General features: G+C 41.2%; 1 protein-coding gene across 1 annotated transcript; it reads left to right on the forward strand.

Moving 5' to 3' along the window:
* Window positions 1–1,047: 1,047 nt before the first annotated feature.
* Window positions 1,048–2,706, forward strand: LOC121424164. Its single transcript, XM_041619773.1, has one exon. The coding sequence runs from the start codon at window positions 1,048–1,050 to the stop codon at window positions 2,593–2,595; it is 1,548 nt and encodes a 515-aa protein (XP_041475707.1). The 3' UTR covers window positions 2,596–2,706.
* Window positions 2,707–12,379: the final 9,673 nt, after the last annotated feature.

The raw sequence follows: 12,379 nt of genomic DNA on the forward strand, positions 1-12,379 counted from the left end.
TGTGGGTCGGCGGTTTTGGCGGGAAACGAGTGGGCGTCGTATGCGGACGTGGTGAGTAGACGGCGGCGTGAGTTACGGCGGCGTGTGTGTGTGTCGGCGGTGTGTACATCAATGGTGGCGTTCTGTGCGTGTTGGTCGGCGGACTCGTCGGGTGAGCTTCGGCGGGAGTGAGTGGGTGGCCTGGTGTACGGATGAGGTGTTGGGTCGTCGGCGGAGGTTGTAGCGAGGTGTCGGTGGCGGTGGTGTGTGTGTCGGCGGAGTCCCTGGTTGAGTAGGTGATGCAATCAGACTGCTGTGTTGGGTAGGAGGGCTCGGTGGAGTGACGGTGGACGGCTGGTTGTTTGTGGATTGGTTAGAAGTTTGGTGGTGACGTAGGATTGGGTGCCAGATGCTGTTGATGTGGAGGCCAGGGTCTTGAGGCACAGTGTTGTGTTGATGTATCTCAATGGCTTCCCTGACCCTTCTGGTATTCCAGTGCCGGATGTTGGTGATTAGGTGGCTCCTTTCCCATTCTATGCGGTGATTCTCTTGTTGTGCGTGCTTGACGATGGCGGATCGGTCCCAGTCGCTGCGTCGGTGGTGGGTCTTGTGTTCCTTGAGTCTGGTGTCGAAGTCTCGGCCGGTTTCCCCAATGTATACTTTACCGCAGTCGCAGGGGATCTTGTAGACGCCTGGTTGTTTGTTGGATGGGTGCTTGTCCTTATGAGAGTGAAGGATGGAGTGTAGTTTTCGAGAGGATTGGTGTCTGACGAGGATGTTGGCAGAGTGAAGGATGCGTTGTAGTCGGTGTGAAGTCTTGCCGATGTAGGGTAGTACTATGGTGGCGACGGGCTTGGTTTCGGATGGGTTTTCGGTGCTGTCGGTGCTGGGTTGATGGTTGGGTGGTTGAGTCTTGATCCTTCTTCTGGGGTAGTGGTTGATGGTGGTGAGTGCATTGGTCACGTGCTTGAGTTCTTGATGTAAGTGTGCCTTGTCGCTGAGTTGGTGGGCTCGTCTGATGAGAGTGTTGGCGACTGATTGGTGGATGAAGTGCTTGGAGTTGGTGACATGGTGCACCATGTCACCAACTCCAAGCACTTCATAGACGTCGTCTCCAAAACCAAGATCCGGCCCTCCGACACACTCGTCAGCTTTGATGTCGTCTCCCTCTTCACCAGCGTACCTGTGGACCAAGCATGTGACATCATCAAGCAACGCCTGATCACCGACTCAGACCTAGCATCCAGAACCAATCTCACACCAGACCAGATCCACGACCTCCTCCTCACCTGTCTCAACTCCAACTCCTTCAAATGGCGCAACAACTACTACAAACAACTACAAGGAGCAGCCATGGGGTCACCTCTCTCACCAATCATCGCTAACATCTTCATGGAACACTTTGAGCACCAAGCACTCAAGACTGCGGACAAACCTCCTTCACTCTGGCTCCGCTACGTCGACGACACCTTTGTCATCTGGCCGCACAGCACACCCGACCTTCACCAGTTTCTCAACCACCTCAACAACCAGCACCCCAGCATCAAGTTCACCATGGAGACCCAACGCGACAACTCAATTCCATTTCTAGACGTTCTCATCACTAAGACACCGTCTGGATTCCCATCTCACCAGGTGTACCGGAAACCTACCCACACAGACCGCTACCTCAACTTCCGCTCACACCACCACCCGTCCATCCACCAATCAGTCGCCAACACTCTCATCAGACGAGCCCACCAACTCAGCGACAAGGCACACTTACATCAAGAACTCAAGCACGTGACCAATGCACTCACCACCATCAACCACTACCCCAGAAGAAGGATCAAGACTCAACCACCCAACCATCAACCCAGCACCGACAGCACCGAAAACCCATCCGAAACCAAGCCCGTCGCCACCATAGTACTACCCTACATCGGCAAGACTTCACACCGACTACAACGCATCCTTCACTCTGCCAACATCCTCGTCAGACACCAATCCTCTCGAAAACTACACTCCATCCTTCACTCTCATAAGGACAAGCACCCATCCAACAAACAACCAGGCGTCTACAAGATCCCCTGCGACTGCGGTAAAGTCTACATTGGGGAAACCGGCCGAGACTTCGACACCAGACTCAAGGAACACAAGACCCACCACCGACGCAGCGACTGGGACCGATCCGCCATCGTCAAGCACGCACAACAAGAGAATCACCGCATAGAATGGGAAAGGAGCCACCTAATCACCAACATCCGGCACTGGAATACCAGAAGGGTCAGGGAAGCCATTGAGATACATCAACACAACACTGTGCCTCAAGACCCTGGCCTCCACATCAACAGCATCTGGCACCCAATCCTACGTCACCACCAAACTTCTAACCAATCCACAAACAACCAGCCGTCCACCGTCACTCCACCGAGCCCTCCTACCCAACACAGCAGTCTGATTGCATCACCTACTCAACCAGGGACTCCGCCGACACACACACCACCGCCACCGACACCTCGCTACAACCTCCGCCGACGACCCAACACCTCATCCGTACACCAGGCCACCCACTCACTCCCGCCGAAGCTCACCCGACGAGTCCGCCGACCAACACGCACAGAACGCCACCATTGATGTACACACCGCCGACACACACACACGCCGCCGTAACTCACGCCGCCGTCTACTCACCACGTCCGCATACGACGCCCACTCGTTTCCCGCCAAAACCGCCGACCCACACACAGAGCGCCACCTACGACGTCAACCCGCCGTGACCGCCGGCCTAGAGCTTTCCCCCACGTCCGCACGCACGCCATAAGTACCGCCGCACGCCGAGCGAACACTCACTCCTGAAGACGGACAGTCAACCTGTCCGAAACGTCGAGTCTCTCTACTACTCATCATCTCTACTCGCCGACGCAAGCCAGCATCTCCTCATCAGCTCTACTACTCAAGCTGTTCTCACTCAACATTCCTTCTGGTTTACAGTCCTTTTCAGGACTATTCTCAAGAAAGAATACTCTATTCTCAAATCTCCACTTTCTCGCCTATCCACTTCCTCTCTTCTTCTATCCACTGCTTCTATAACACTCCACATGGTGTACCGTAAACCACATCAGCAATTGTACATGCCACCATGCAAACCTTCAAACAACATCTAACTTTCTCATTATTTGTCCGATTTTTCTCAAACTTTGTTCTTATTCTTTGATTTTTCTGTTTCGACACAAGCCTACTTGTTCCAACGGTTTCATTCCCCTTTAAGGTGAGTCCAGTATTAGTTACTGCATAGATGCTCAACTTTCTCAGGATTTTTTTCGATTCTTCAATTTGTCTCCCCCTTCCTAACCATCTCTCCCTTATCAACCGTCCTTCCTTAGCTGCGTTGCAGTTATGTCTAATCGGATCAGATGCACATTTCTCGTCGGCATTGTCACGGCCGCCCCCGAGGTGCAAGCCCACCAACCCTTGGTAAAGCTTACTTGCGACGCGCCAGGCATACCGTTCTGATATGATCTAATTTATCCCTCATTGCTACTCATTATTGAACCAATCCGGGGCTTCTTATAGATCTTATCCCTCGCTCGAACTCGCCTTCTCGATTAGATTATGTTCTCTTTTTTGCTACTTGGTTTGGTTTATGATGGACAGATTGGCTTGTAAACGCAGACCATGTGACCTCATTCCATCCTCATCAGTTTGGTGAGATGGGTGAAAATAAAGATGATGGTGATGGTGATTATGATGATGGGGAGATGATGGGGATCTAATTACCAGGAGCAAGATCTTGATTTTTTGCAGATCCAACTGACATTGCCATCCTCTCTCTTTCTCTCTGTCTCTTTCTTGATCAGTTAACACCCGCCTCTTTTAACTGTCTTACCATGATAAACTATGTCTCTGTGTATATATGCTTGTTTCTGTCTTGTCAGTTTTCCCCTTCCTTTTGTTATCCCCTCTATGTCCTAATATAGCGAAAACAAATACACAACACTGCTTAATAACAATGATTATAATTATATTAATATTATAATGATAATGATAAATATATGAACTTATTCATTTAACAAATTTAAACATTTACTTGCAATATTGAACACCAAGTTGAATTTTCGATATTTCATTTTTACCGAATTAAGCGTGGTTTAAACTGTTCAACAACTTATGTAGTCCATGTAGTAGACAGTGTTGTTTTAAAAAAACATAACAGCTTTCGTACTCTGTATATGAAATTTTCTTATTGTCCTCGCTTCTTATACTGTATCTTCGTCATTCCTTCTCCCCGTGTTCCCCCAAATCATTAACCTTTACTTCTTTAATATTCCAGTTAACAAACTACCTTTAAAATGTCGAATTCCGGCGTCCATATTCGTTGTCACTTCCTACGGTAAATCCAATATACCGATCAAGTTAAGGGAAATTCCCATTTCTCATACTGCGTAGAATAAGGCAGCTATATACATACGGATGCGAGGTAACGTTGTCAGACCTTGACAATGAAGTCACAATTTCTCATAAATCAACTGCCAAGACCCAAATCCCAATACGCTACTGAATACATAAATTCAATACTTCATTTGTTGGGCAATTTCCTTAAACATAATCCTGATCAAAACGAGCTTTCAAACAGAATTCAGCCAGTGATTTCGTCTCAGGGGGTGAATGGGGGCAGGGTGAATACCATCCCATATGATTGCTAAAGTAGTGAAAAAAAGTGGAATAAAAAGGAAGAACGAAGATTACAAAAAGATATCTTGCCCTTATAGAACCACAACCCCCTTATACAGTGTATTTCAATTGAGAAGAATGTAAGATCTCCTTAAGCGCCTCATCCTCATCAAAGTATCCGGGATCCGCCCTCAAAATACCAGTGTAGAAGAATATATATAATTTTATTTATGCTAGAACTAAATGAAATGCAGAATGGAAATAAATGTATAAAGAATGATTTTTTCGCAAAATAGATATTTGAATGCTTATTCATGGTTATGGTATTCTAATTATACGTTTTTTATTTGTAGTTTGCCCGTGGTTATACAAACTTAACTACCTCTCAAGGACACGAGAAAGAACCATTTAGTATCGTTATGAGTCCAAATGTCTGAGGGGGTCAGATATGGCATATGGGCAAAATTTCTATAAAGCTGCTAGTTAGCGAAGCGATTGAGTAAATATTTTGAACATTCTTACTTTCAGGAAATGGATACGATGTATACTTTGGCATAATATTAAAAAAAAATATATCCTATTTTACTCCTTTCCTTTCCCTTTTTCCCTTTCCAACTCCTTTTCTTGGTCTTTAAAATTTTGGGGGTCCCGAGATCCCCTCCCTCCCCCGTCTGTACGACAGTGGAACCAACTCTTGCTTTATTACTTGCTTTATTTCAGTAGCCGTGTATAAATGCAATATGGGCAAGACATTGGATGCCGGTTGTCAGAAGCGTTTTATATTGAGGTAGTGTGATATTGGCCAGATAAAAAAAACCCGGGAAATATCCATGACTCATCTCGATGAAGAAATGATGTGCATCATTATTAGAAAGTCATCTTCTATAACTTCTCTCGATGCATCTCAATCTTCATGACCGGTACTTATAATTGGGCGATTCCCACCCCTGGATTGGTACCCTTAAAGAAGTCCCCGATTCCTAAACCTCATGGTGCCCCTCCTATGATCAGTGAGATGATGTTGATATTCTAAGATTATCTTAAAGTCAAGAATATAAGACGATGATAATTTTCTTTAAAATGTAGAACGCTTGTATTAACGCCATTGAGAAACCATGGCAACGAATCGAAAAGATTCGGTATTCGAAGATATCCTGCTGTCTGGATTTGGAACAAAGTGTGAGGGAGCTGATAGAGATTTGAGAAAATAACAATACATGTAAGAACATTATATTTACGCCAATTCTCGGTAAATTGTGATCTCAAAGAAATTGAAACACAGTGACATTCCTTTATAAACAGCATATCTTGGACCAAATTTCATGCTTTTTTATTTTTCCAGTCGTGTAGGATTTTCCCTATTTCCTGAATGCCGATAAGTTTTCAGTCTGTTTGGATGCACTTTAGTGCTCCAAATCTGCAAGTCGCTGTCCCGATAAAAATGATATCCAAATTCCCTTTTGGAAGGGCATAGAGAATAAAATACATTTTTTATGACTGCTTTTCAAGATATGTTTTTCAGACTGGAACGACAAAACATAAAGAGTTAATATTGGTTCATGTATAAATAAGAATCATTTTTCTCGTGGTATTTTTGTTTGGAAAGGTAATCATTATTTATATATATAAAAAGTTTCTATAGTTATTGCTATTGTGAGGGTCAGATAATGGTATTCATGTTTGGTGCAGTGACATAAATAAATGTATGTTGCTATAATGCTCGACAAGCCGCTTAAAAGACACGGCTTTAAAAAAGGCATTCTGTATAATTGAAGTTCTCACAAGTTATTCCATGAAACAACTGAATAACCAAACATTTGAGCAACTTAATCGGTTCTTTTGTTTTGAATTGTTCATATCTTATGAAATCATTTACATTTCTTCATCTTGTCATGTTATGACCAAGGGTTTTAACGAATTATTGGTTTCATCAGGTGTTCCTTTTGGATTTGATAAAGTTACTTTCTCATATTCTTGTATATTTTCAAACCTAATCATTAATTCTCATGAGGTGAAATAATATTATTCTATTGGAATCGCGATAGACATGATAGATACATGCAGTTTTGTCACGAACGGGTTAGTAAATAAATAATAAATAAAAATGATTATCGTGGCTGCTAACTTTCTGATCATGTCATTAATATTATCGGGGCTGTAGAAACCATTTTGATGTCACGAAATATTATAAAGAAAATAATTCTTTAAAACGTATTCCGATATAGAATTGCATTTATTTATTTACATTTCAACATCCGCGGATGCCCACACCTGTATGTACATGTCCTAAGTTATTGTGTTTTTCAGTCTTTCTCCATGATGTATTTGTTTTCATCTCTGAGAAAAGTTGTAATTTATTGCTAAAGTAATTCTTTGAACATGCCGGAAGACTTATTATCGTGCGAGATGAGACATGAAATTAAAATGACGGTGAGTTTTTTTCTCTTTGTGCCCATACACGAAATAGAAGAATAACTCGCCCCACTCGATTACTCAAGAAGTGAGAAATTGATGACCAAACAAATTAATTACATTTGCGCTCACCACAATAACCATATACTAGCAGCAGGAACATGCATATAGACACTTCGGTATTCTTTGAAGAAAGTAGGGCGAGTTGAATTATCATGATTATGGAAACTCGTCACGATGCAAGAAACTGCTTAGAGGAAGAAGATCTTAGAAACTATCCAGATATGAAACCAAGAAAGTTGTGACATGAAATTTGATGGCAGCGGTTTATATAGCGTGGAACGGTTTATTTTTTTATTTTTTAATGGATTACCCCCCCCCCCCCCGAAGTACCCGCTATTGATTCAGAGTTAGAATCTGATTCGATTTGTATCGACATAGGAGATGGAAAACACTGATTATTGTAACACTTTGTATATTGAATCGTTGAAGACAATCAACTTGTATGATACTCGAAGAATGTTCTCGATTTGAATTATCAGATCTGCTGGCTCAACAAAACAATAAGCATGTGGGAGTACTTCTTTACTTTGGAAGCTTGGATACTTTGTGTGAATATACGGTCTGCGTGCAAAAGTTCTGCTTTGTCAGGCAAACCTCAGGGACCTTACCATTTGATATGCACTATTACAAGTATTATAAACTCACGAAACAGCATGAACTGGCAGACAAACCGATCTAATGCTAAAAAAGAAGAAACACAATTTGCACAAGACGGGAAACGAGTTTAATAACGACATTGTTTTTTGCTCTCACTGTATAAAACTGGGCTTTGATCCATGGTTGCACGAATATTTCTTGTAAAAATGAAGAGATTGAAATAAATTGACTTAGTTCGTCAGGAAAACATGTCCGACTCCTTCATCTCTCGTCTACTATTGGAATAAAATTGCTTCTCATAAACCCGCGTGTATGCATGCCTGAAGCAATATTTTGAAGACGTTGAGGTTTCATCTAACGTTATTAAAATGTGAAACCCTGCTACTGCGTTAGTACGAACGTCGCAGTCATACCAACGAAACTGACTCCAGACCGATCAAAGTTATTACGTTATTCCCAATGGAACACCGTCTTTTGGTTTGGAGACGGTTTCGTGTGATTGTAACATTGCACATACACTCAAGCGTATAAACAAAATGAAACTGCGGCCGGCTTGTAGTTCTTGGATAGAATCGAGAATTATTCCACCCAGTCTGCCAAACAGAAGAACATGCTTTTCATCAACAGTATTTCCGTAAGTGTAACTTCAGGTGAAGACGTGCAGCTACACTCACACCCAATTGTGCAATTTGACATTCGCGGACACACTTATCATTAATTGTAAAAGTGAGGACGTTTTATTTCATTTATTTATTCATTCATTCATCACTCGTGGGATCTGAACACCCTATCAGCACATGCTGTTTTCCGTAGGGAACCTGAGTATTTTGATCTCATACACTAAGAAAAATACACTAAAAGTAACTAAACTAACCGTGTAATTTTTTACCGTCCTACACACACACACCCTCACACCTCGCACGCGCGCGCACACACACACACCATGATAGGCATACACATGTCTGACGTCCTCAGAAATCAAACCTGTAAAAGTGTGTCACAAAGTACCCAAGAAACAAGAGTCCTCCTTAACTTGTCGTCTGGTAGTCGGAGAGCTTGGACCACGAGGATCTAAGGGCGGATGATCAAATAAACACTAACACAGAATTACACGTCTGGGGTTAGCGTAATTCCTATTGATCTCAATTTCCCGAGGGAGTCCACTTTATTGCAGTAGACAAGGTGGACACGTTGGGGATAATTTTAGTATTAACGCTAATAAAACCACGTGCTAAACTGTATAGATTTTGGTCAATGGGCGGCCCTGCTTGATTACAAACCAGCTTAGCTCATAGCGGGTTCTGCGTTTTCGATTTTCAGATCGACAATATTGACCCGCAGGCTGTCATTTTAACACCATTAAATTGCTATCAGCAAATTTATTGACGAAATTAGACAGAACCTATATCATACATTTGAATCCATGTTTTGAATCCATGTATTATGGATATAAATTAAAATTTTAAGCCAATACTGTTCATAATCAACAACTAATGAAAAAAAATTGAAAAAAAATGTCAACGATAGGTATACCAATATCAAACTTGCATTTTTTTTTAGTTAGCGCTGATGCTTGACACAGAAATAATCAATCTGCATGTTTTGATACTATTAAAAAAATACAGAAAGTTGAAGATGTTTACCTAACAGACCTAGTTTTGATATTCATGAAATATAGTGTTATCATTTGAATTAATTTCCAAACGAACCCACGGCTACCGTAATTATGGTTACAGAAACTGATTGTGTAACCTGTCTTGGTTGGCTTGGTTTACACCACGCCAGTTCATTACGAAGAATAGAGGTTTAAATACACCTAATGAGCATGTATGTGATGAATGTCACCAGACGCCATGGAAACGCGAAAATATATCTAAACAAAAGAAATTCATGCTGGGCAAAATTTTCGTAATCATCAGTGGTATTACAACAATATAGAGAATGATTATTGGGTTGTATCCCAATTATAATTATGTTTGTTTTCAGTGCACATTCTTGTAATTGGTAATTACGAAATGTTATGGTACATTAGCTGTACTTGGCGAGATATCGTCCCCGTAACTGTGAGACGAAATGATCTAATGACGTCACAACCCCCATCTACCACGGAAGGGCTATTACCTGTGTGTTATCATAGATGTAGGATATCAGGAACTCCACGATAACTATCTCATGAACGTTTAAAGCTTGCACACATGCACCCAAATGTACCGTAACTGTATCATTATAAAAAAAACACACATTTACCACATAAAATTGATTTTGGATCTTCAAAAATTTACATTTCTTTCTATTTCCATTCAAAAACATATAATGCGTGATACGATGGTATCCAAATCCTTTTAAAGATGCTACAATAAGTCAAAATCATTATCGATTGGGTTTTCGCACGGTTTTAAAATTTGAAATGCGTCACGTGACTCGCCTTTAGTTGCTGTCGTTTTATGTAAAAAAAAATGTGCCAACATAATTTATGAGATACAATCATTCATCACACATTCAACATGAAGAATAATCGGACTATCTTGACTGTATGCGGTAATTTACTACATCATAATTGTATGATCTTCAATATCCTTAAAAGCGGTCAATAATTTGTACATGCTTCCGAGGAACGTGCTCGGATCATGTTGATCATCGTTTCTTTCATATAATTTCAGACGAGGGATTTGAGAGAAAATGTTTAACAGATCCATCACTCTCTCTATAAATCATAGCCTTTGAACGTCTATATAACAAGCTTCTGATAGGAAGACTAGGGCGGAGATGACAGTTAGTCCATTGGTGTAGTTTGAATTCTTCTTCTATAAGCAAACACCCATTCCAATGGCAGTTTGCAAAGCAGGCATCCTTTGCCTGTCAACAATTTATCTCTGGGAATTATGTGTATTTGTCCGTTGGTATTTGATAAAGGAAGGGCCTGGAAACCCAGTTCTTTCTCGATGAAATCAAACAAGGGCACCAACGTCATTTCACTTTACACCGTACATGAACAAATAGGAAGAGAGACAAATACATAGAGAGAGATAAAGATGGACAGAGAGAGAGTGAGAAAGAAAGAAAGAAAGAGAGAAAGAAAGAAATAAACGAGAGGGAGTTAACGACGATTTCTTTTCATTTCTTTTCTTTAGAAACAAGGGTGGATTGAGGGCCTTTTGTAAAAACGAAATTACACTCGAAAGAGTGTATTATGAAGACACGCATTCAAATCAAATACATATTTAATATATGACGGTCTTTGTTACTTCGTTAGATGTGTATCTTGTTCGTCTTCAACCCAGGACCATATTATGGTCCTGGTCTAGTGGTTCTGACTCTCGCCTTTAAAACAGAGGGTCGTGGGTTCGAATCCTAGCCATGGCGTATTTTCCTTCAGCAAGAAATTCATCCACTCTGTGCTGCACTCGACCAAGGTGAGGTGAAGAATGGGTACCCAGCAGGATTAATTCCTTGAATGCACGAGCGCTGAAAGGCAGCTCGAGCTAAAGCCGAGGTAATAATAATAATAATAATAACAATGCGCCTCGGAATAGAAAGTTTCAAGACAGACGGCGCTATACAAATGCATATTATTTTATCATCTATACTCCATGATAACTGTCGAAATATGTTTGTAAGATATGTTTCCAAAATTCACAGGCACTTGGCAAGACGATTACATTTCCTTGCCCTGTGTATCAAAGTAATTTTCAACATACTTTATTTCACTGTACAGAGTTCATAATACACTGAAAATGAGACAGACCCAATTCTTACTTTCGAGAATGGCGCCACAAATGTAGACAGGGAACGCAGTGTCTTTTTACCATTACAAATCTTTTATTTCTTTATGACTATCCAAATGGTTCATATGATTGATTCTTTAAAGTGAATAGGCCGCATCTCGAGATGGGGTAAAGATCGAAAGCGTACTTTTAAATGTAAGTCTTTACCAGTGTAAATGGAGAATAATCCTCTTGTTTCGTCAACAACTATTCGCTGTTATTTTGTCGTTGTCGTTTTTTTTTCCAAAAAGTCAAATGCGAAGTGAGTAGAACAGTCGCAATACTTATAATAAATAATAAATAGGGTATAACATAAATATTTAATTTCAATGTTGTTTTTTCTCACATTTCAAGTTGCTTGTTACATTTCGAATGACGATAATTGTGTCAGCTGTCCTAGAAAAGTTATGGTTTTCATAACTTCTGCAATCGATTGAGCTTGACCTATTTTCCCATAAACCTACTTGTATTCAATTAGTTTTGCAACCCAATTACTTTACTCTTTAACCATAATTTTTCTTTTAGATGTAGGGCTATCAGTTTCCAGTGATCTAAATTGCTTCAAATTAACATTTAGATAGATTGTTGGTCAGTTTCCTCTTTTTTTGAAAAGGTAGTTGAAAATCCGCGCTGACAAAGCCGCAATTAAACCACACCAGGCCTGAACCACACCATGTAGTGAATAACGGCTCAGAAAGACAAACTGACGTTGTGGTGTTGACTTTATTTGGACGGACCTGGACGGGGTTCAGCAAGGCATGATTTATGCAACATACGTGTACTACGACTCTCCTATCGTGACCTGGACGGATAATGTTACGTACTATCTCCTGACAGCCAAAGCTCTAGAACATACCCTGTGACTTTTTTTCACGCCATATTTTTCTTATCTTCATCCCGCGTTGTCATAA

This window comes from Lytechinus variegatus, chromosome 11, assembly GCF_018143015.1.
Source record: "Lytechinus variegatus isolate NC3 chromosome 11, Lvar_3.0, whole genome shotgun sequence".
NCBI classification, from domain to species: domain Eukaryota; kingdom Metazoa; phylum Echinodermata; class Echinoidea; order Temnopleuroida; family Toxopneustidae; genus Lytechinus; species Lytechinus variegatus.

What these genes read in the sequence shown, in the direction of transcription:
- LOC121424164 (XM_041619773.1), top strand. Translation starts at nt 1,048, where the DNA reads ATGGTGCACCATGTCACCAACTCCAAGCACTTCATAGACGTCGTCTCC.